At 39.9% G+C, this 25,013-nt stretch overlaps 1 protein-coding gene across 2 annotated transcripts in view; it reads right to left on the bottom strand.

Annotated features, from left to right (window-relative positions):
• Positions 1 to 12,502: 12,502 nt before the first annotated feature.
• dock1 (dedicator of cytokinesis 1) overlaps positions 12,503 to 25,013 on the bottom strand; it is a 208,748-nt gene continuing 196,237 nt past the window's right edge. For both annotated transcript variants that reach the window (XM_004561173.3, XM_004561174.3), the window contains exons 47-52: positions 21,178 to 21,315; positions 18,890 to 19,032; positions 18,223 to 18,421; positions 15,991 to 16,165; positions 15,220 to 15,371; positions 12,503 to 13,385 (exon numbers count right to left, since the gene is read on the bottom strand). In XM_004561173.3, coding sequence (XP_004561230.1) covers positions 13,290 to 13,385; positions 15,220 to 15,371; positions 15,991 to 16,165; positions 18,223 to 18,421; positions 18,890 to 19,032; positions 21,178 to 21,315 — 903 coding nt within the window. In that variant the 3' untranslated portion in view covers positions 12,503 to 13,289. The remainder of the gene's footprint in view (positions 13,386 to 15,219; positions 15,372 to 15,990; positions 16,166 to 18,222; positions 18,422 to 18,889; positions 19,033 to 21,177; positions 21,316 to 25,013) is intronic.

Genomic DNA, 25,013 nt, shown 5'->3' with positions numbered 1-25,013 from the left:
TGATGTAATTGTTTGGCTCCAAGGTGTTGTCCCGACCACAGGCTTTACAGCAGTGGCAAGCAATTGGCTCCACGGGGGAGGAGTGGCATTTAACCCCCAGATGAAAACAACACAACCTGTTAGATGTCTAACGAGTACAGCTAATTACTGCTGACTCGAAATCCCAATCTCAAAAATTCAAGCAAACTCTGCAAAGATCTGTATTTACAATTTACAGTACCTTCTGGTACGCCGTGACGTAATATCTGTAAGTGAATAATTGGGTTTTTAAAGTGCCACATGTATGACTAACACTGAAGATGTCAGGTGTGGCTCGACGTGACAACCTAACCTCCCTAATCCCCAACCTCCATTCGGTTGTAAAATAATAATGCTGGGCCTTTTTTTCAGGTTGGGGGGTGGAAGGGTTCTTTTGCTCGCCCATGTCTGTCTTCATCGCCTGTTTCCTCAAGCTTTGTAAGGTCATGGGAGCTATTCTCTAGGATTTCGTGTCAATCATGGAAAGGTCAGAGAGGAAAGACGGAGTAACACAAGCTTCAGTTTAAAATCTGCGCTGCAGGTGATGGGAGAATGGAACATTCTGCTTCTTCTCTATTCGCTCTGTTTCAGCACATTTTACCACTGCATTTGCAGCTAAACACATGCTGGGAGCAACAAAAGCCTTTGGGGTTATCTGCTAACTGTTACCGGGCAAAGATGCCCTTAAGACCATTAAAAACACAAAAGAATATGATACAAATATTAATTTTGACTGTGCAAATAAGGTGACTTTGTGCAGGCGGGAGCTTGTCCTTCTCAGCGTCTCCCCCTAGTGGACGAGTGAAGCAAAACTAGCAATAGAACTGCCGGTTTTAGTGCCTATTAATGTGCAGCCCCCACGCCAATGCGAAAATAACAGGCCTTTTTTCCCTTCTTGCTGAATACTTTGCACAAAGCTTTCTCTGACAGTGTGCAGGAGATTAAATACAATTTAAGTGTTCTGATCTCAAACTTGGCAGACAGAGTAACAGTATGGCACCAGAGCATCTTTCACTTCTGCACTCAGTGGTCTTTTTTCTTCAACATGGCACATCCACTGCAAAAAAGCATTTATAATAGGATCTCTAGCGGAGGTTTGTGCTTTTTCTCAACTTCACTTCTAGGTTTTAAAAGGGTTAATAGGGGATAACTTTAAGAACAATGTTGCACTGTACCATCTATCTATCTATCTATCTATCTAGTTTATATAGCACCGAATTAGCTCTTGTTAGCACATAAATGTGAAAGTGTCTCAGGATATTCACTCTCCTTATGTGGCCCAACTGGGAGAATCTGTTTTCTTTGTAATTACATGTTCATCTCTGCGAAGTCCCCTCTGACCACTTACTGTTTGGCCCTGACAGTCTGCCTCCAGGAGCTAGGCAGGCAGTCTAGAAGATTGCACGCTGAGAGAAATACAACCAGCTGGGCCTTTAGATTCAGTCTCCTCTGAACCTCTGATTTACGTCTCTACTACTGATTACATCCTTGGAGAGAACAGACTTTTCTGGTTTCTGAGAGCCAAAATCATAGCTATGCTGGGTTCACTGTCAGCTGCAGGCAGCTGAGGTATGCTCTAATCACTGTATCCTAGCGTGGTGTATAAAATATCTAAACATATAACATATCTAAACTAGGCACAGTTAGAATTTTGTTAAATGTGATTGTAAGCAGGAATTCCAACTGTTTCTACGACTACGGTTTCACGTCGGTTGCTAGTCTTGTCAAGACTGTTAATATCGCCTCATTATATTAAACAAGGCTAAGTTGATGTCACTTTGGTAATTGCTCATCTAAACAGTGTTTAGATGGCTGCACTAACTGTATTCTCCAGATGAGGGCAGCATTACCTTAAACATGGTACAGTTCAGCATTGCTAAACAAACCAAAACCACATCAGTCATGCTGTGCAGCCCTCTGGAAAGCAACATACATCAAACCCCAGAATCTGATTAGTGTATTGATTTTAATGGCACAGAACCCAGGAATTTATTGGGGAAGTGATGAAAACTGTTTGGAACATAACTCTCTGAATGCACTTTAATGGTTTTTTTCCCTCTGACATTTACAGTTTGACAATTTTATTTCCACTGTGTATTATGTACATTAGTACACACAACAATAATACACATTCTGCATGGGAAAGTTCAAGAAAGACAAACGTAATTGCGCTTAAAAAAACAACACGGGATTCTGTGTCCATCATGCAACAATTCTTATTAACTACTTTTGCTTGAATATTACTAACAAAATTTAGATTTACCATTTCTCAAAGCTTTTTCAGAGTAAGTAACTCTGGTACAGAAAGATACAGGTGAGTTAGAATGCAAGTGGCAACCTCTGACTCTCTGGCTCCAAACCCAATCGACTCCTGTGTCAACATGGCCAAAAAAAAGAGTATAGTTACAGCCTCGTAGGAAAAAATGGTTTCGTTGTTTATAACTAATATAATTATAACAGGGAATAAATAAAAACAAAATAGTTCAAGTTTTATTATCACTTAATGCAGGAAGGGTGATCACTTTAACTGACAGGTGGATGTCTAAATATGCATCTGCAGATGGCAGCTCTCTGCTAATGTGATTCACAGATCTAGCGAATGGCTCAGGGTGAGGTTAACTGCTCTGGCAGCTTTTCCAAGACACCTGCATCTGTATGTGATGCACCCTAACATTTAATGCACCTTGCTAAACTAGCACGCTAGCATTAGCTAATAACTTAGCACTCCACCCTTTCATCATAATATGGTAATTTTAGATGCAAAAAAAATAAACGTGGTAATAGTCAAGATTCTAAAGCTGAAGCTTTAAATTAGGGCTTCACAAATTAATCATGACGACTGTGTCCATCTTTTATTTACAGTTTATGCTTTAAAGTTGGGCGTAATCACTGGCATGTGTGAAAAGCAGATTAAACAGTGAAAAGGGAAGAGAGGTCCCAGCTCTCAATAGAATCTCAGTTGCTAGTAATATTAGCTGGAATCCATGAAAAGATTTATCTATTTTATTTTTATGAAACACTTGTGAATAACCTCAAAAGTATAGACACAAGATCACAAGTCCAAATGACCCAGATTTGATTGACTGATTCAATTCAATACTCTGTCATGGGACAACACGTCTGTAGCACTTTTTAGTTATTTCCATGTGAAGCTGAAAATGGCAGGGAACTCTGCTTTCTCATCAAACCACTTCTCCACCCCCGATCTCTAGGTATGTTTCCTAGCAACACATCCTTCTGACTGCCTGGGAAAACCCAGTGCTTCATAATAGGCTCAGCTAATATAGATCAGCACCACTTGGCTCTCTCCCTCAAATCTAGATAATAAACGTGTGTACTGAATGTACATTTTGTATTTAGTGCTGAATGCAGCACAAAATAGCAGCTGCACTTACAGCCTGAGATTTAAAATGCCATCAGTTCTCTCCTGTGCTCTATATATTCACTGTCGACTGGTCTCACAAGCGCTTTTGATAAGAGTGATGGAGTGTCTGTCTGGAGTGTGTAAAGTTGGAGGCAGTACAGAAAAACAGCATTAAAGTGTTCAATCAAAGGCTTGTCTCATGGCTGCCAGTTCAGGTGTTTACTTTATAAAGTTTGCCCACAGATCAGAAACATGCTCACAGGAGTGTGTTCATTCTGTTTAATAAAAAAAAAAGAATACTCATCAGTTTCCTCAAGTCCACAGCAACGTTCAAGATGCTTTTCTTCTCTAACTCAGAAGCAAAATTGTTGCAAACTGATTTTGGTTCTATCAGCTATCCAATGACAGAATTTAAAATTTACTGGTAGAGGAGTCCGTTGAGGTTAATTGGGTTAATTTGGCCATGAGGATGAAATACCTTATTGTGTCTCATAAGCAGTCCAAAAGCTCAAAACACACACACACACACACACTCAATTGCAAACTGCAAACTTTTACATGTGAAAGCGTGGCTCTATTAAAATGTCTCACGTTTTTACTTCAAAGGTTAATTAGTGATTTAATTGATTCATGTTTCCATAGCTATCTCATGCAGCTCTAATTTAGAGTAACAGAGACATGCAACTAAAACTCTGTCTTCATATAATTAACATAATAGTAGGTTAATTCTACGAAGGCAGGCAGTTAAATTATGTTTTCAAAGAAATTAATCCATTCATTAATCCACAGTAAACATTATACTGATGGGAGTAGTTGCAGTGACTCAGTGATGATGCTTAGTTTCACATTTCTCCAGTGCAATGGAGAAGCTATTACAATAGAGCAGCAACACCACACCACTTGTTCTCCTGACACAAGTGATATTTGCTCTGTCGATGAACACAATTCATTCAGTCAGTTTACTGAGGCGCTCAGTGACAACTCTGCAGAGATAGAAGCGGCCTTATGGTTCTTGCATGACGCTATCTGTGACAGCTACATACAACACTGCACTGTCATGTCGACGTCTATCGACTGCTGGTGAAGTGCCATGTTTGTTTACAAGGAGGTACAGCACGCAGCTTTAAAACTAGAAGGCACTGGGCTTCTATTCAGGTTTAGTGTTATAGAGACAATCGTCTACACGTTTACAACGATTTCACGACATTTCCTTTTATACTGGGAGGAGACTGCTGAGTTGAGAGTTGACCTGATGATGATCATTGAAGCTCTCCAAAAAGGAGGTTAAACCAAAGAAGGTCATTGCTGAAGGCTGGCTCTTTGCAGAGCATATTAATGGAAAGCTGACGGAAGGGTGCGGTGGGATGACCGCAAGCTTGAGAGGATTGTCAAACAAAGTTGATTCAAGAACTTGGGGGAGTTCCACAGGGAGTGGACTGACACTGGTGTCAGAGCAGCAAGAGCCACCACACAGGCAAGGAGTTACAGCGTTCACATTTCTAATATGCAGCCATTCCTTGAACAGAGGCAAGATCAGTAGCATCTTACCTGGGCTGAGAAGAAAAAAAAACTGGACTGCTGTTCAGTAGTCCAAAGTCCTCTTTTAAGATGAAAGTAAGTTTTTTTGCATTTCATTTGAAACTGAGTTCCTAGAGTCTGAAGGAAAAGTGGAGGTGTTTGAAGTCCAGCGTGAAGTTTCTGCAGCCTGTGATGATTTAGCGTGCCATGTCATCTCCTGGTGTAGGTGATGGTTGGTCCACTGTGTTTCATCAAGTCCAAAGTCTTCATAGTGTTTACCAGAAGCACTCCATGCTTCCACCTGCTGACAAGCTCTTTAGAGATATCAATTTACTATTCCAACAGGGCTTAACACCTGCTCACAGTGCCAAAGCTGCTAGAAAATGGTTTGCTTACAATGTTATTATTGTGCTCGATGGGCTGGTCAATTTGCCTGACCTGAACCCCCCAAGAGAATCTGTGGGGCAATAAGAGGAAAATGAGGAGTGCCTCTTTAGCTCACTGGGTGAGCAGGCGTTCACATAGCAAATGTCAGAAAGCAGCAGCCCAGATTTGGGTCCGATCCACAGCCCTATACCGCATGTCTTCCCCCTCTCTCTCTCCCCACTTTCTTGTCCATCTTCACTATCCAATAAAGGCAAAATACTAAAAAAGAAAAGAAAAAAGAAAGCTATCTTTAAAAAAAAGAAGAAAGAGGAAGACCAGAAATGCTACCCTACATAAAAAAATAAAAAATGAGCTGAAGGCTGCTATGAAAGCCTGGGCTTCAGTAATGCTTCAGCAGTGCCACAAGCTTCCACGTCACGCTGCAATGATGCAGTAATTTATGGTAATGGAGCCCAAAGTTAAGTATCAGAAGTTTGGCTTTTTGTATTGCAAATCCTTTTTGGATACTTTGATCTTAGGAGATGCTCTAAGTATTTTCATGAGCAATAAGCTATAATCATCAACATTTAAACAAAAGATATTTCATGTAACATATAAGGTAACAGATAAGGAAGGTAATAAAAATACCTGAAGTTGACCTTTTTTTAAAATAAATGACAAGAAAAATACACTTTTTCACCATTCTCAGTTTTTTTAAATGCACTAGCATTTCTTCAGGCAGTGGTAGAGATATTAGAGATACTTATGTCCCTAGGGGTTCCTTGGAGTACTGCAGTGGTTGTATATTTTGTTTAAATAATTATTTAAAATTGTCTGACAACCACTGGCTAAGGCAACTGGAAGATTTGACATTTTTATCCATAAAGTAATTCCCATATTACCGATTATTACTCAATGTTACCATAACTGCCACGCTCGAAACGTTCTAACTATTGGATGTCATAAAATTATGAACAAACAACAAAGGTTCCCTGAGGATAAATCCTAAAGATTTCACATCAGAACTATCAGTTGGCAGATGCTTTATTTTAGAGTGAAATTAAACTGATAAAGGTGCATTGTGTCAGTCTGCCACTGACATGGCTTTCCACTCTCTCTGTAACATAGACTGTATATAGAAGATGGACTAGCTTGAAAGTAATTATAGCCACGTTTTTCTAAATAATTTCATGCTAAACAAGCAGCCCTGCTTATAAACAGATGTATATTAGTGTTTGTTTTTTATGAATTTCTGTTGTCAATAAAAAAAAAAATCATTTTGTAGAACAGAATAACTAACTTAATTTCCTAAAAGCTTATGTTATTAAAAGTTAGACACTAACCATTTCCATTAGTGTACTTGCACCGGGGCTGCATTTAGGAAAAAAATAATCATATGTAAACTGCAGACAGTTGTGATTGGATATATCAGTGGCTGCTGATTTATGGAAATAGTCTTTTATTATGCAAAGGAAACATTTAGAAGGAAGCATGCACACTTGCTGCCTTCTGGCAAATGACAGTGTGTCAAGAGAGAAGGAAAATATACACATTATTCCTGGCTGAAATGACAAATGAGATGGGGACAGAGTGTGTTGTAAATACATTGCTCCTGGAGAGGAGCTAGCTCATAGCTCTCCCCCAACAAAGCCTCTGGAAATCCTCTCAATTAAGCGATGCATTTCCCCATGCTTTGAGGAGAGAGAGGGTGAAGCATAATGGCAGAGCACAAATCACCAAGAGCCTATTGAAAAAGCTGCCAGTTAACTATGTAATATTACCACTGCTGAAATGCTTCACCCTTTATCCCTTTTCAATTGCAAGGCTAGATATTGAGTGTGCACTGGGTATTCTTGATAAGTGAATTATATCACTGATGAAACTTTTTATTCCCACCTCACAGATTGGAGTGAATGGATTTATCATTGGAATCCAATAACCAGGTTAGAGTGACTATTTTAAAAAAAAGAAGTATCAGGCCCTCATTGGACTTGTTCAGGTTTTATTGTTCTACAACTCTGAATCAGTGTGAATTTAATAAAGTGATGACACTCAACCAAAAATTGTTTTAATCCCAGGAGGAAAAAAATGTTATCTATATCAGGCAAAAAAATAGATAATCAAACGATTGCAGCAGAGGCACAGTCATGAATTTTACACGTGGATGCAGCAATACTTTAACCATTCTTATCAAGAAAAATGATTCAACTACATTTTTACATTATTTTTTTACACAAGTTTTATTAATTAATTATGTGAAATGTATTCAAAAACAAACAAACAAAAATATTACATAGACATGGGTATTCACAACCTTTGCCAAGACACTTAAAATTGAGCTCAGGTGCATCTTTTCTCCATGGATCATCTGTCCATGTCTGTATAAGGTCCTGTATATGACGCTGCATGTCAGAGCACGAACTAAGCCATGAAGTCCAAGGACTTATCTGTAGACCTCCAAGAGAGGATCGTGTCAAAGCACAGATCTGGAGAAAGGTACAGATTTATTCCTGCGTCGTTGGAACCTTCAGTCCCCGTGAGCACAGCGGCCCACCTCATCTGTAAATGGAAGTTTGGAACCACAAGAACTCTTCCTAGAGCTGGCTGCCAAACCAGTCTGAGTGATTATGGGTAAAAGGGCCTCAGTCAGTGAGGTGATCAAAAACTGATGGTCACTCTCACTGAGTTTCAGCATTGCTTTTTGGAGAGAAGAGAGCCTTCCAGAAGGACAATCATTTCTACTGCATTCCACCGATCGGGCCTGTATGGTCAGACACAAGCCACTCCTCAGTAAAGACACATGGCAGCCTGCCTGGAGTATGCTAAAAGGGACCTAAAGAACTCTCAGACCATGAGCACCAAAATTCTCTGGTCAGATGAAACAAGTATTAAAGTCTAAAGAAAACCAGGCATCACTCATCATTAGACGGATACCATAGTAACAGTGAAGCATGGTGGCGGTAACATCATGCTGTGGGGATGTTTCTTCAGCAGCAGAAACCAGAAAACTAGTCAAGGTCCAGGAAAAGATGAATGCAGCAGTATGCTAAATTGCTCCAGAGCACGCTGGATCTCGAACAAGAGGACAAAGGTTTATCTCCCAACAGGACAAAGCATGTAAAAAGGTAGTCAAGCCACAACAAACAAATGACTTTGGGATCACTCTGTAAATGTCCTTAAGTGGCCAAGCCAGAGCCTTGAACCTGACCGACTCTTTACAGAGATCTGAAAACAGCTGTGCACTGATGTTCCCTATCCAAACTGATGAGCTTGAGAAAAAATACTTTTAATAAACAGGATTTTTAGGTTTTGACACACTCTAGCAGCGATGCTATGCTTTTTATGTGAATGCATCTATAGTACCACCTGCTCTTTCTGAAGACACTGGTTCAACCTGAAGTCTGACTTCAGGCTGTGCAGTTGTTTTTAATCAGTTACTTCACTGCACCATTTCTCTAATTGCAACTTTCCTATTTTTTTTTCTCTTAGCTGATGGAATTTTCAAGTTTAGCTGTTGCTATTCAACCTAAAATCACACGTCACTTGGATGTCAGCTGCAATCTTTATTTAACAAATGAACGCACCCGCACTTATTGCTCATACGTGTAAGTGTGTCACATTGAAACTGAGCCAGGAAAGGACGGTTATGTAAGTCTTTCACAGGAGACTGTTTTAGGTCGCAGTAGATGGAGGATAGGTGTAAATAATAAATGCTGGCTGAACTGCAATTAGCGGCTTCATTTTCAGGCTACTCGAACTGAGCTATTGTTAATGTTCTTATTGACTGCATTTGTGTCATTTAACAGCTCTGTGGCCAACACTCAAGCGCACTACACGTTGGCTTGCAGCGATCGATCGGATGGTTTTAAGTCTCCCTATACACCCCTTTAGTTGTATATGGAATCAAATTAAACAATCATTTTAACAGTTTGACATTCAGATTATCATTTAGTTGCAGATTCCTTTATTTCCTTTAGGAGTTTAGTGGCCAACACTATTGCACTTTCTTGTAGGCAATGACCTGCTAGGTCTCCCTATACATTCCTTTAGCCATGTATGGAATTGAAATGTTCTTGTACCTTTTCTCTGATTGCAACTAGTGAAACCATAAGTCACAATGGGAAGAAAAGTATGAAGGTAATGCTTCTTAAAGAAAGAATGTAAAGTGTGCTCTTTAGAGGAAATGGAAGAAATAATGACAAAAGAGGTGAAACAATGAAAGATGATATGATTGCTATCACACTAAAGCCTGCATTTTTATTGAATATTACTTTCCATTTCTTTCTGTCATTGTAGAACAATTTATCATCCTGACAGCTACTACTTCCAAATGAAGGTCATATAGTTCACATACCTTGCAGCAAACCTTAAATCCAGAAATGGTAACATACATGTGTGTTAAAGTCAAAATGATTTTACTGGTCAATTATGTGCAAATATGAAGATTGGGGGAGTTTGTGTGAGTGAAGAATTATGTAAATATGAATATTCAACTTATTTCTAACCCATTAGGACACTGACTCTGTAGAGGGATTCATACTTAATATGTTTATTGCTAAAGCATTTAAAAGCAACTGATCGTGGGTGAATTACCAACACATTAATAAGACATTTCATAGTCTGACAAAATATGTTAACACCACCCATGAGCTACAGTTCTACAAGTGGTCTCATGACTATTTTTCCCAGAAAAAACTCTGAGGGAAAAGATGTCATTCAGTGTTCCTAATTAGGACAGGCTTTGTAATCCCCAACTTTCTGAAGATAAAAACACCTTCAAACAACAGATGCAGTATTTCTCCTCAGGCACACGCCCACTCACAAAGTGTCAGCAGAATAGGAAAGCAGAGGAATATGAGCCACCTGGGGCAAGCACTTCAAAAAGGTCCCACAAGCTCATTTTAATGTGCAGACAACAGGGTCTGTGAATGTTCTCACCAAATGTGAGAATTAAGGTGCAACAACACAACTTTACAGCATCTGTGAGCCACCGGAGCAAAATGAGAGCCGGAAAAGAAAAAAAGGTTCACCGTTAATAAAAAAATTACAAGACTGAATGCGCTGGGTGAATGTCGACTTACCGTGGAATGAAAGCTAATGTAGTGAAAGCCATTAGATTTCTAGTACTACTTATACACTGTAGACTCAGGAGCTACATTTGTTTAAATGCTATTTCTAAATGCAAATATCTCATCAGCCAATTATGTGGCAGGAACAGAGTGCATTCAGGCTTATAGAAATTCAGAAGTTCAGACTGAGCATCAAAAAGGGAAGAAAAGTGATTTAAGCGACTTTGAACATTGTGTGGTTGTTGGTGTCAGACAGGCTGGTCTGAGTATTTCAGAAACCGCTGACCTACTGGGATTTTCCCACACAATCATCTCTAGGGTTTACAGAGAATGGTCAGAAAAAGAGAAAATGCCCAGCGAGTGGCAGTTCTCTGGGTAAAAATGCCTTGTTGATGTCAAAGGAGAAAGGGCTGACTGATTTGAGCTGATAGGAAGGCAACAGTAACTGTTAAAAAAACCCCACTTGTTACAGCCAAGATATGCAAAAGAGCAGGAAACCAGAAACTGATGCTACAATTCACTCAGGCTCACCAAAAAACGGACAATAAAAAATTAGAGAAATGTTTCCTGCTCTGATGAGTCTTGGTTTATGCTGCGACATTCAGATTGGACGGTAAGAATTTGGTGTAACATGAAAACATGGGTCCAACAGTTCAGGCTCCTGCTGGCCGTGTAATGGTGTTGGTGCTGTAATTGGCTGGTTTCTTGAACATGACAATGAGGTAACTGCCCTTAAATGGGATGCAATAGAACATATCTCAAAGGTGCTCTATTGGAATAAGATCCATAAGCGCATTTTGGGAATGGGAAATTCACATCATAGATGTGCAGCTGACAAATCTGCAGCAACCGTGTGATGCTTTCATGTTGTTATGAACCAAAATCTCTGAGGAATGTTTCCAGCACCTTGTTGAATGTATGCAATGAAAAATCATGGGAGAAACAAAACACAAAGATGGTCCAACCTTATACTAGCAAGGTGTAACTAATAAGTGATTGCCTAATATTACTTTTGTCTTGTAATAAACGTTTTGGTGTAAACAATGGAAACTCTGAATCAGACTTAACATGACTGAGTTGATTTTGCACTGCTGGGAGTCAGTCTCAGGACACCAGCAGTCGACTTGTTAGTGTAGCTAACAGGCTGAAAGATATTAATATTATTGGCGTCATATTATTTATAACATAATAAGGATGAAAACTGGTTGGAGGGGCACCCGGCGAATTTTTGCACTTTATAAACAAACACGACTGTTTTTTAAAATTCAGTAACTATTAAAACTTCTTTCATTGTTAAAGAAACAGGAAAACAACAGTAATTATCAATGTCTAGGTTATTAAAATGATTAATAAAATTGTCACAATATGACCTTCCAGTCTGTAATTTGTTGATTAAAACAGCACTCTATAACATTTGATAAAGAACATTATAACAACAGTTATTTCCTTAAACCTGGGCATGCTGCCACAAGGCTTTATATTAAGTTATTGCACCAACACCCAGAAGAATGCATATTATTAATGTAATTAAAGCGCAATGTAATTTAAAGCTGCTCTCCAAGTAATAATTATACACCGACTTTCCACTCCAACTATTAATCTGGAGTCACAATATATTAAATCTGTCCAGGACAGAAATCCCAGGAAGTTTCAAGGATAGCCACTTATTTAGATGACACGTTATTATACTCGAGAAGCGTGGAAACCACCCAGACTAAAAAAGAAAGAAAGAAAAAATGAAAATCTTGGTGTGCCCTTCAGCAGCTCCCATAAAACGAGAATTCAAGATCGTACGAGGCAGGACAAAGCTGGCAGCTGTTGTTTGCTGGCTTATTGACGCGTCGCCACTTTCAAACACGGGTCACATTCACACATTCGGCTTCGAAAACAGAAACGATCGTTTAGCGAGAGGACAAATTATGCAAATGAAAATGCATTTGAGTACATGTAAGCGGCATTTCCCGATAACACACCACTGATAAAGAAGTGGCTGCGGCGACGGCTGTCAATTAAGCAGGAGAAGCAGAAAGCTTCGTTACTTAGTGCTCAGCTGAAGTGAGGAAACATACAGATTGCCAATTTGTTCAGGATTTCTGAAATGTGCAAACACTCGCGTCTATTTTCAGCACCTCTCGCCGCGCGCAGAAATAATGAGGAAGACATCATCTTTTAAAAATACATACATTTGAAAGTTTATTCAGAAGTCATGTCAGTAGTGAATTGGGAACAGTCATTATTACTGAAATCCAAGGTTACAGCAATCAAGGACAAGATCTGAACAATGATAACGTGGTAGGAGTTAGTTGTATGTGCACTCCAAAATTTTACCAATAAAATCCATCTTTTTTTTTCCACATACCAACTTTGTAAAGCCCCTGTCAATTCAAAACCTACAAGCCCTTTTTTGTTCATATAAATGCCACTTAATCTAATGACACGTTAATACAAAAAATCATAATCAAGTCACATACAAAAAACCTGAAATAAAATAGTCCTATATACAAACCTCTGTACACAGTGGGAATATGAGTAAAGAGGGAAATAATGCTTTAATGAGCCATTTGCTCTCATATATTTGAGAGTGGGTCAGTACTGGAAAGCCGTTGGTCCAAGCTCGTCTGTCTCAGCACAATGTCACAATAAAATTTCGATGCGGCATTGTGTCGGTCCTAGACGGCATCTGCAAATTCAGTGAATGCTTCTGTGCAACATGCTCCCAGCTGCAGACTGCATCATCGTCAAACAGCAGGCAAAAAAAACATAACATAAAAAAAGAAAGGAAAAGAAAAGATGGTACGAGGGGGCGGGCTGCAGTGAGGTATTCATCTTGTCAAGCTGGGACAGGGAAACGAGGAATGTGTGGGTAAAAACAACCACTTTTCTGGGGTTACTGTTGATGTTGTTTTTGTTGCGTTGTCAGTGTGTTGTTTGGTCCTACTGTCAAGTTTCTTTGTTTACTGCACAATTCCTGAATCGATGGAGGCCTGTTTCCTGGTGGTCTTGGGAGGAGGTGGAGGAGGAGTCTTGCTCGGAAGAGGTGGCGGAAATTGCTGCGAACAGACAAAACGGGAACGTGAAACCTCGTTTTTGCAAAATAGTTTTGGATTTAAAGCGCAAGATTAGCATGTTCTATTGCTCCCATATTATTTTTTCTTTTACAAGAGGTTAATACTTGGATCATCTTACATAATTTATTAAACACAAGGCTTTGATTTATTAAAACAGGTCATACCTTATCTTACAGCCTGCATGGCTCTACAAATGACTGAAGAAGTAAGATAGAGTTTACAGAGCAAAGATTTCTCACCTTCTTTTACAACACACATTATTTCACCAACTCAATCCTCCACCCTGATTGCATCAAGCGATAAAACTACTATATAATGATAACCAACGATAACAGTTAAGCACACAATTATTCAGACTCCTGTTTGTATGCTTTGTGAAGGAAACAGAAACCTGTTTTCCTGCCAAAGGGCTCACCACATTTCACTGTGTCCCTGTGTGCAAGTCTTTTTTTTTTTTATCAGAGCACAAACTGCATGACTACAAAGTTTCTCCCTTCTCCAACTGCTGCTTTGTAAATGCCAAATGTACCTTGAGGTTTATGGGCTTCAGCAATGGATTAGTAGCCTCTGAGGCTAGCATTATATCAAGACTTTGCTGAAGTTTAGACCCTGAAATCTGTATTCAATAGTCTGACGAATTCTTCAAGATGGAGGTGATTCCTGGATAAATGCAACATCTTAGCACAATTTTCTGGACCAGGGTTGGGGACACATTGCTTCCAACCTTGTTGAACAATTTCAATGTTCTTAACAGATGGGTGTCCTTATGATCTTGGAATTGCCAAGTCTTATGTTGCTTTTACAGTCCCACTGACCATTTGAGAAAACTGTCATCAGGCAGTAGATATTTTCAGTTACAGCTAAAATATCCAGGAAAAAAACATTACTTTCTTAAAAATGCCGTGACATTTTTAAAATTGTTAATACTTAGAATTTTTGTATTATTAATTAATTTGAAAAACTGTTGAACAATTTGACAGAAAAATTGGATAACATTTTAAAACAAAAAGAATTAAACGGGGAGGTGGTACGAATAAAGATTAGTGGCTAGAGATCTTCTGGTGTGTTGAGATAAGTGAAAGGTGATTTCAAGTCTTATTTAATCCAGATGGAAAATGTCTCAGCTGTTTAAGCCTGTCTCTCCACCTGAATTCTCCTCCTCAAACACCTGAGTTCCCAGCAGAGAGTACAGACAAGGAGTAATGCAAGTCAGTGACCTCACCTCTGCCTCCATCAAAACTGTAAATGAAGAATGGCTGTCACTCAGTCTCAGGACATCTGCGCTCACTACATTACTGTCAGCTTGCTGCCACACGGTGTGCATGTGGCTCTGTTTTACTACCTGTCTGTGGGCCGTGACAGTGGATAAATAAGATTAGTTAACAGAGTGGTGAAGCTGGCTAGAGTAGAAGTCGCCGAGCGTGGAGAGATGAGCCGCTGATTAACAACACGAGGGATGTGAGATGGATGTGAGAGGTAAAGTAATCATCCAATCAATCACGTCTGAGCACCAGGGGCAATGAGTATAAATAACACTGGGTGGACAGGTGGGTGTGGGCTCTTGCTGCTAACTGACTGATGCCTACACTTTTCTGTGACACACATTCTAAAAAATGACGGACAAATCCACAACGAGCCCAAATGTAAACAAAAAACACACATGCACGAACTCGCACACGTCAGCACAGGAAGTACACGAGCAGGGGATAGTGGAGGAGGCTGACCCAAATGTCAAGTGCGTGTAGCGGTCGCTTGTTTCATTACAAGTGCCATGCATCATTAAGAAGCTGCTCTCAGCTCTAATTAAAACACCTACTCTTTGATGTGGAGGGGGTGGTGGAGGTGTCGAGGGACTCGTCAAGTCTTGATTATCTAGCAGGTTGCCGTAATCAGCTGTGTTGCTTTTCAAAGGCAGCGGAGGAGGGGTTTCACCTTTGTCAGAGCAACCCATCCCGTTCAGCTCCAGACCTGTGCAAGAGGGCACTCATCAGCTCACATTCGTCATTGAACTACATTAGAATATCTTACACAGCAGGGCTGGTACCCAGAAGAGTTCAAAAAGGGTCCATTTCTGAGAAATTTATGTTGATTGAGACTAATTAATTTTTTTTTTTCAAAGAAACTAGAAGAAAGGGGACTTAAATTTCGGAGACAGTCATTACTTCGCATATTTGAGGGGAATTTACAGTACAGAACAGTATACCTCTACTGAATAATGGATTTTCTGGCTCTGCAGTAGGTATGGAGTCCTATGAAACATCTATCTATCTATATATAGATATATCTATATATATCTATATATATAGATATAGATATATCTATATATAGATATAGATATATCTATATATAGATATAGATATATCTATATATAGATATATAAAGACAAGCGTCTGTCATCAAGATAAAGACAAGTGTCAGCCTTAGATTTGCTGTATGGACAGAAAATGCTAATGGTAATGTTACCGTGAAACTACTTGGTGTGCGAATATACACACAGAAACCCCTAAAATACTGCAGTTACAACGTGTCACGGTAAAAAAACAGAAACAAAAATAATGCTGAATGGCAGCAAAGTACGACGTCTTACTGGAAACGGCATGCAGGTTGTAGGAAACTTTGCTCCTTGGTGTAATGGGTGGGGGGCACTGCGAGGAGGAGCTGGAGGAAGAAGTAGGGGGTCCAGGTGACACAGAAAGACGGCGGTCTCCAACAATTTGATTAAGGACTTGGCTTCTTGGTCTCTGGGGCCGCAGAGGGCTTATCTGTGTGATCAGACATAAAGAAAACAAGATATCAGTGTGATATTACAGCGGGCTCAAAGTAAACAACGAAAGTTACAGAAGTCAATAAAATAGAACTGAGAATAAAATTTACTGACAAGAGACTTTTGATTAAATATCATAGGGAGCCAATAAAAGATCCCTTAAAGGGGAACATTTTATTTTCACATGTGTGTATATACAGCCATATTGAACGGGCTATTTGTGAAGGAAAGCAAAAACCATTCAGATAAATGTTCTTGTTGGACTGCAGGAACTTATTTGTGGCTACAAATAATTGTTTGCATGCAAGACTGTGTTTTCTCCACTTTGGTATAGCAGGAATTTGAATATGAAAAGCTGTATCCTGAGGGCTATTCCACTCTGTAGTCGACATTAACAAACAACTTTGTAATTGGCCAACTGAAACAGTCAGCCACAAGGGAGACACTAAAAGTAACACACTTTATTCAGGGATTTAATTTTCTCTTGAATGCTGAAGATGAAATTCACATTGTGGGTGAAAAAAGCAATTTCTTGATTCCAGATTATACTTTCACACCGAGCTACTACATCCTAGTATGTGGTAATCACCGGAGACCAATAGGTTCTCTACCCTTGACCCCGGGGGCATGACGCTCGCATCATGAGCCAGACGGCTCCACTGTTGCCAGGGGCTTCTTTTGGATTCCATTCCTGCCCTTATCTTACTGCCGTTAGCCAGGGAGCATTCCCACTGGGCAATGAGAACACAGTGATACCACTCGGCTGTAATGGACACAGCGGTGGTGAAGAGGGACATGAACACAACAGAGAAAGAGAGAGGAGAGGGGGAGAGATGAAGATATGAAGAGTAAAAAGAGAACTGAGGGAACAGTTGAGAAGCAGAATTGTGAGCTACATCATGGAGAGAGGAAAAGGCAAGAAAATAAAGACCAAGTCAAAGATCTGAAGAGAACAAAACATAACTGAAATACTCTTGTTTGTAGCTTCTCTTACTCTACATGAGAGGGAAGATAAAAAAAAAAAAAAACACCTTCACAGTAACACCAAAAGACACAGCAGGGATATTTCTCTATTCTATGGCCCACTGATGTTTGCCGTGCGACATATATTGCACAATGTTTTATGTGCAAGTGGAAAAAGACAGGTTATGATTGCATTAGGTGATCACGTGTTTACTTGCCAAACTTTTCTGGATTTTTTTGCCTTTAATACTTTTCTCTTAGAAGGTTTAAAAGAGTATAAGGAAGGTTGGTAAAAACAAACGAAAATAATTTGAAACCACAGTTTTCACCTTGCAGTTGCACGTCTCCTCCAATCGGTGAAATTGCACTTACATGCCTGTTTTCCCGTGTGAACTTTGGGGGAAACAAGTTGGGATGTTTTCTACAACTGTCTGTTTTCACCCAGCAGGAAGCAGTCCACAGTGATCACACCACTTGAAATACTCTGCGGTCTAGGCAAGCGAGGTGCCTGGAGAGTATCCACAGCTCGCATCACATCCATTTTCTATTGGTGATTGCACTGGGCTGTTAGCTACCTTTTTTAGCACACTGGTGCAAAAACATCATTTGGTCTTCCTACTTGTGAGCTAGCAGGTTAAAGACAGTCGTCGTTTTAGAAATCTGTTCTCACCCGGATCTATGTCAGGTGACAGCTAGAAAAGAGACACTTTCTATTTGGGCGCCTAAAATTAGTGTCACCAAATGAGTATCTGATCAAATTATAAATACAGTTAGAATTTCTCCTTCTGTTCCTGATTTATGAAGTAGCTGAATAACAACAAGAAAAGTGTTTTGGGAGCACATTATGATGTCGCAGTGAAGTTGACCCTCGGCCTTTTGGATATTCAAACTTCATCACTTCCCATTTCATTCTATTTGACATTTATGTCTTATTGGGTCATAATTAGCATATAAATTCTTAATTTATCATGCCTTGTGTGGTCACAGTAACCTCTGACCTCAAACTCCAATCTATCCCAGAGTCCAAATGTTTGACACAAGCCAGCAGAGTTACGAGAATGACCGACCCAAACAGAAGACGTAAAAACGTACCGTCTCTGACAGTATGACAGCTTCAGCTGGCTGCAGAGAGATGTCCGCTGTTTTCATCTCTTTGTCAAAGACCTCCTGGTGCTTACTGTTCCTCTTCTCCTTCTTCTTCTCTTTGCGGTCCTTCTCGGGTTCATCACGGTCTAGTTTGTCCTGAGACTTGGTGTGCAGCTTCTTTGGTAGAAGAGGCTCCAGCGCAAAACTGAATAATAATAATAATAATAATAAAAACAATACATCAACTCAAACAAAATGTGTTAATTTGTATATCCCGACTCATGCCAGAGAACATGTGGGAATATTCCTTTATCAATAGTAATCAGTTTCAAAGATCTACACAAATCTGCTGCATGCATGTGTTTTATGCACATTCTGATTAAATAACAAACAGAGCTAATAGCGCAAAGAATACTTCAGTCACAATTTCAATGTGAAGTTGTTAAAGTTTCAACCTGCATGTGAACTGGAAGAAAGAAAGCAGATGCATTTTTCAAGCACTTTCTCTGAAATTCTCTTAGATAAGAAATCAAAGTGGCACCTCTGTGTATAAATGACACGATTTTTCTCCCCCCCAAAAAAACAACATTGATTCCTGCAAGAACAAAAAAACAGAACGAATGCTAGAGATGACATAATTTATGCCCCAAAGAATAGTGAAGCATGGTGTTACCCATCTGAGCCGGGCCTGGAGGGTGAGTTGTCAGAGGAGATGGAGGTGACTGAAGCTACTGACAGTGGCCTTTGGGAGGAGGGCATGGTGAAGGACCTCACCATGGAGGGAGGACGAGGTCCCCGCCGTTCATCTGCTGGAGGCTGGCAGCAGAGAAGAAAACAAACAAACAAATAAAAAACAGAAAATTATTTAGTTTAAATGTTACTGATTGCTTTGTAGTTACTTAGAAAGTGCTCGGTGAATAAGGTAGCAGTGGGTGACAAATTACAGGAAATCCCAGATTAAAAGAGTAGAGAAAGAACAAATATATGGCATGGTACAGAGGAGCAATTACCATGAAATCATCCTCTGTGGTATATATAAAAATCCTGCATGGGGGCTCCTGAATCACATTTTTTTCCATCAAAACTACAAGTGGAAATGATCTAAGTGAGCAGGAGAAGGCCTACACTAGACCCACTTCTCCCATTAGATGGAAGGGTCACTGCAAATCAATACTAAGCAAGAAAATGACAGGAATCTTCTTCATAGTCACTAGATTGCAACCTAAATTAACACCTAGGGAGAGATTTTGGACTTTGATGTCAGGTGGTGCTCATCATAACATCAAATGAGGGGGAAAATGGCTTCCATCACTGCAGCAAAGAATTGTGAAATCAACGCCCAAGGCACACCGAAGGCCTTTTGCTGACACATGGTGGCACAACACTTCATTTAGACACTTTATGTTGGCTTTCCCCTTTAATTTGTCACTCTTTCACTAGCTGGCAGTGATTATACTTTTGTATAATCACTGCCAGCTCGACCATTTTGCAGTCACTCGAATGGTCAGCACCTCCATACCAGGAAGAAAGGTGATAATTTTTTTACACAGCATTAAAAACACTCCAGCTGCCAATAAAACCGCCCACAATATATAGCTGGCTTGTGACAGGAAAACTGTAAAGCTGAAGGTCTTTTGCAGTTTTATCCTAAACCGATGTCCAGTACAGAGCTCGTAACAGAGCCGCTTATCTGAACATACAAGGTTAGCGGTAAAAAGAAAAAGAAGGAATCTTGTAGGACTATTAATTTTTGCTGAAATCTGACAAAAGAAAAATCTCGCAACAGCAGCTCTAACAAAGGAACCTTTTGCATTTAAAGAGTCTTTTCAGCCAAAGAAAGGGGCCATCACACACCTGATAGGGTAACCTCATTATCACACCCTGGAAAGAGATAGCTTTTCTCTTGTTTGAAAGGTCACCACCCTCTTACTTTAAAAATGGGCAGGTGCCCCGTTACCTCAGGCAAGATTGAGTGAAAAGCTTGGTCAAGCAGCAATTAAATCTGTAAAAGAAGAGAGAGATGGAGGCTACCCCACCATGCGCGCACACACACACACACACTAACTTCACAGCTGACTGGAGCAAAAAGAAAAACACACGTGACACACAACAGCAAACTAAACTGTGAATTTGCCATTTTTATCACGTCAGCCCGAGCATCTCGACTTAGAAATCTCACCGAATTGTTTCGCTCTATTTTCTGGTTCAGACGCCAGATTATAAAAGTTTGGAAGCACTTTATGACACAGGAAAATCCTGTAAGTCCTAACAAGAGTCAGTCCTTCTCAGTTGCCATGTTTGTGTGCAACCTACACCTGTATCTGTTTTAATGACAAACCAAAAAAGTGAATTGTTTGCACCTCGTTTTTGTGTCATTATGAAAAAAATATATGCAAACATCTTGTCTGCTTTCCACAAAGATGGTTTTGAGCACTCTGAAAGGCGTTTATGCATCTATGGACATGTTTTGCCAACACAGCTCTGTGAGACAGAATTTGGAATTTGAATGAAAATGAAAGCGTCATTCGAAGATGGACATTGTTTCTTTGCAACTTTAATCCGGGTCAAGAAAGCCTTTAAATTTTCTGGGAATACACCCGTAATTAGGTATATTCTAATGACACAAACCTAACAAAATACTAAAGAAAGAACATGTAATTTCATTAGTGCTACCTTTTGAATATTAAAGACATGAATAAATGTACAAACTACAATCTGACCACAGAAAAAGGAAGATCAACATCCTACATAATGGATGTATGAGAGATGTAACAATAACAAATAATATTATAAAATATTTCAGAAAGTCCATCTCACAGAAATCGTTAGCCAAGCACCAGAAAGAACTGCAGATCCCATTAGTCCCTGTTAAAATTAGCACACTGAGCTACAAAGCACTGTCTGTGTTTAAAGAAAAGAAAGAAAAAAAAAAGAAGCTCTAGTACAGGAAAAAGCTCTTACCAGAGACTTTACCCCATACTGTTTCTCCACCTTCTCCCGCAGTTGCTTAAAGCACGCCTCCATGCGGTCATGAAAAGGCCTCAGTGCCTCTGTGACCTTCTCTCCATGGATCCGAACACCTTCAGCGAGATGCGGAATCTGGTGGAAGAAAAACAGCAGCGTGAGACAACTTCATCAAACACACCCTGGACTGCAGAGATGAGAGATCAGCTACATGCTGCTTCTTCCTTCAGAGGAATGCATTAGCGTCTGTCATTAACTTCATAAACTTAATTTCATGCACATGTCCTTTAGCTCATTGCCCTCTTGGATGTGCATATTCAGCACCAGCAGTAAAAGTACATCAGTAATTTTGCATATGCACTGCAAGCTTATCCAGGTGGAAGCAGGAACATGTTACAGAAAGCTGTTGCCATGACACTACCGCCGCCTTCCTGACCCCACCAACATCAATGCAACATATAAATTAAAACATGGCAATGAAAACAGGCATCTACTTTGTTTGGTTGGATGTTTTCTTCTCCATATCTGATTGCAAAAAACAGTATAATGCATCCTTTCAGGAACACTGCTGCCTCCCACTCTGTAGGAAGCTGGTGAATAACAAAATCTAAACACATACCAGAAGCAGCTCAGGTAGAGGAAAAGGGAGAAAGACAGGCAGTGAGCGAGAGTAGGGGGGAAGACTGAAACTGCTGAAAACTAGTAATTAGGAAACCCCAGTGCCACAGCTCTGCTGACTAAATCTGGTAAGAGGAGGACGCACCATCCCTTGGGAGAGTGACCATTTGAGTGTTATTTTCCTCTCTGCTGGTTAAAATCACAGGTTGAGGGTTTTCTGTTTTTTTTTTTGCAGAGGTGTTTCATGCCATCTTTGGCAGAAAAAAGCAAAGATGTTATAGTCAGCTGTGTTAACAGCAGATCCCTTCTCTCCCATAGCAACTGTAAAAATATTACTTTACCGCGTTACCTCTATAAACGAGAAATACAGTTAAAGCTGAAAAAAGGTGTTTGTAATTCCCCTCTGATGAATAGCTTAAAAAAAAAACTGCATTAAACGGGATTTAATTTCAACATCTGCATTTACTGATCCCAGTCAGACAATGAAACAAATTCACCTGAACAAATGGAAGAAATAATCTGTGAGACGTGAGACATATTGGATAGGTGGGATAATAAAGAAAAGTGTTTGTGTGTGTGCTAACCTGACCTTCCCTAGCCTACCCTTCTTTATATTCCCCGAGGACAAACTTCCTCCCAGGGCATATCATATCATGAGCCCACTTCATTCAACTTGTCCAAAACACCAATGCACTTTTGTGATGCAATGTTTCATAATACTCCCCAAATCATTTATATTTTATTTACACCCATGTCAAGATAAGAATTTCTGTCAGAAAGGAAGATTAGCAGCGCAGAAACACACCTGTTAAAAGATACTAGCCACCTAGCTATATGTTCTCAGGTATGTGATACGATGTGCTAATAAACAGCATCCTGTGATATGAGAATCACAAAACCTTTGGCCCGAAAGCATAAATGAAATGGAGGCCACAGACACCATGCAGGCATTCCCCCTGTTAGTGAGCACCTGCATCATCACCACTGGGATCTCACGGAAGAAGGAAAAGATGCGTCTGGGTATGAAAAGGCGAAGGGAAGGAAAAGAGAGGCAGAAGGTGAAAAAGGTTAAGAGAAAGGAGGGGGGAGAGGAGTTTTTGAAGGACGAAGTGTTGTGAGATGAAAAAGCAATGAAAAAACACAGCGAGAGTGAAAGCTGAGGCAAGATTCACGTCTCCCAGGATACCCACATCTTTTTATAGACCTTTGGATGATTGAGTGCGGCTGAGTTGAGGCATGGCAACAGATTTCTGCTTGGTGGCTGCACAGCGATAAGCTCATTGCGGAAGACACTTAGGCTCAAGGTTGTCAACACACACACGTGCGTATATGCGCACACAAACACACACAAACTTGCGAGTCTAATTACATAACTTAACTTTTTAAAAAATGCTTTTAATCCTCTCCAGCTGTCTAAGAGAGATATCTGTTTATCAGTTTCACAATTTGGCATATCAGTAAGAGATATCAGCTCTCGTGATGCTAAGGTGAATGTCATTATTAGAAACTGGGGACATGGTTCTGCATTCATAAAAAGCCAACACCAAGTCCACGGTAAACATTATCTTACAGAGTCATGACAATACAAACTGTAAAAACTAGTTTACTTCATGGAAGAGGTACATTTGAGTTATTTTACGGGATAAAGAGGCAAAGCTGAGGTGTCAGAGATGACATGCTAGTTGGGGAGGCTAGGCAAAGCTAAGAGTGTTGTTGTTGATCATAAGTCACAGTGACAATAACATGTCACTAACAGTGCCCCCTTTCATGCAAGCTTTGAAAATAGCATTCATTAATATATTAGAAGACAATCAAAATGGCACGAAGGATATTGACATGTGGGTAGTTTGAGTTTTCTGCCCCGATATTGATAAATGACGGTAGCAAAAACAGTGGAAGAGTGTATCTAAACCAACACAGCAGTTTGTAAAACTACAGACTGCTTGCAGAGAAGGTCAGACGAACTGAGCACAAAGGAGTCACGAGTACAAGAAAATGAGTGGTTATTAAATAGAACATGCACAGTTCAAGCCTAACAGCATGACTTTGCTGTTCTGTGAACACAGAAACTAGACACAAGCGTGTCTAAAATTACATAGAGGCGATACAATACGGTAATACTGAGGCAATGCAAATGTACAATTGTGGCCACGTCTGTCCTTTTTTAACCCCCTTATGACAAAAGATAATTTTTGTCAGAAGCTTTAAAGGTTGCAAAAATAACCAGGACTATCATGAACCTATAACAGTTTATTTTTAATAATTTTTAATAATTTTTAATGTGTCCCGAATTCACATATTGTGCCATCATAATTAGTGGGCTGCAGCGATTAGAAATCACGCTAGAGCCCCATTTATAAACAGGCAAATGCCAGTATTATCAGCTGACAGCTATAAATGAAATGGCACTGTGGTTTAAACCCCCCCCCCCAAAAAAAAAAAAAAACAGAGCCTACTGTTCTTAACTGAACCCTGTCATTCAACTGCCTTTCTGATTCACAACAAACAGACTTCTGAGCCACACCCCGCGGTGGTAGGACAGCCACGCTGACTTCGAGATGCTTGGTATTAAAGCTGCGATGACATATTAAGACCTTTCGTGAAGGTCGCGCAGGTCTTGGAGACGTACGCAACATTTGGCGAGTCAGACAGACTAATAAGCAGACTCCGCTTTATGTGAGATGAAGCGACCAAAAGAAAAAGGCTTCTGTTAGAGGGTCCTATTAGGAAACAAGCCTGCCATTAAAAGATGATGTTTTTATGCTAGTGAATACAATGTTGATGCCCTGGTGAAAATTCCCCTGATCGTTTAGCTCCCCATAAACAGACTGAACGATGTAGAAGTGAGGCGTTTCAGGAACTAATTTAGGCATCTTTCCAGAGCCAATTATAAACATAAACATTTCTAAAAACCCTACTTCGTACTTGCCAGGGAGTTGTTGTTGTTGTTGTTGTTGTTTTTTTACAACACCTATTTTCCTGATTTCCACTTGCTCATTTCTCTCTAATTACTAAATGAGGACAATGGGTATTTCAGGATAGCAGTGCACAACGGCTCATTTCTACCCGTTTAGTTTGCTCATTGGAGCCGGCTTGCCTTCATTTGTCTCATTTAGATGGATTCAAAACACAAGATAAACAAGCCTGCAGTCTCTGGCAAAGAGACAGCTGACACCAATTCAAATCTGCTTTAGTGATCGCTCTAAAGTTTGTTG

Source organism: Maylandia zebra, linkage group LG8, assembly GCF_041146795.1.
Source record: "Maylandia zebra isolate NMK-2024a linkage group LG8, Mzebra_GT3a, whole genome shotgun sequence".
NCBI lineage: Eukaryota > Metazoa > Chordata > Actinopteri > Cichliformes > Cichlidae > Maylandia > Maylandia zebra.
This window is presented reverse-complemented; position numbering and strand designations above follow the sequence as displayed.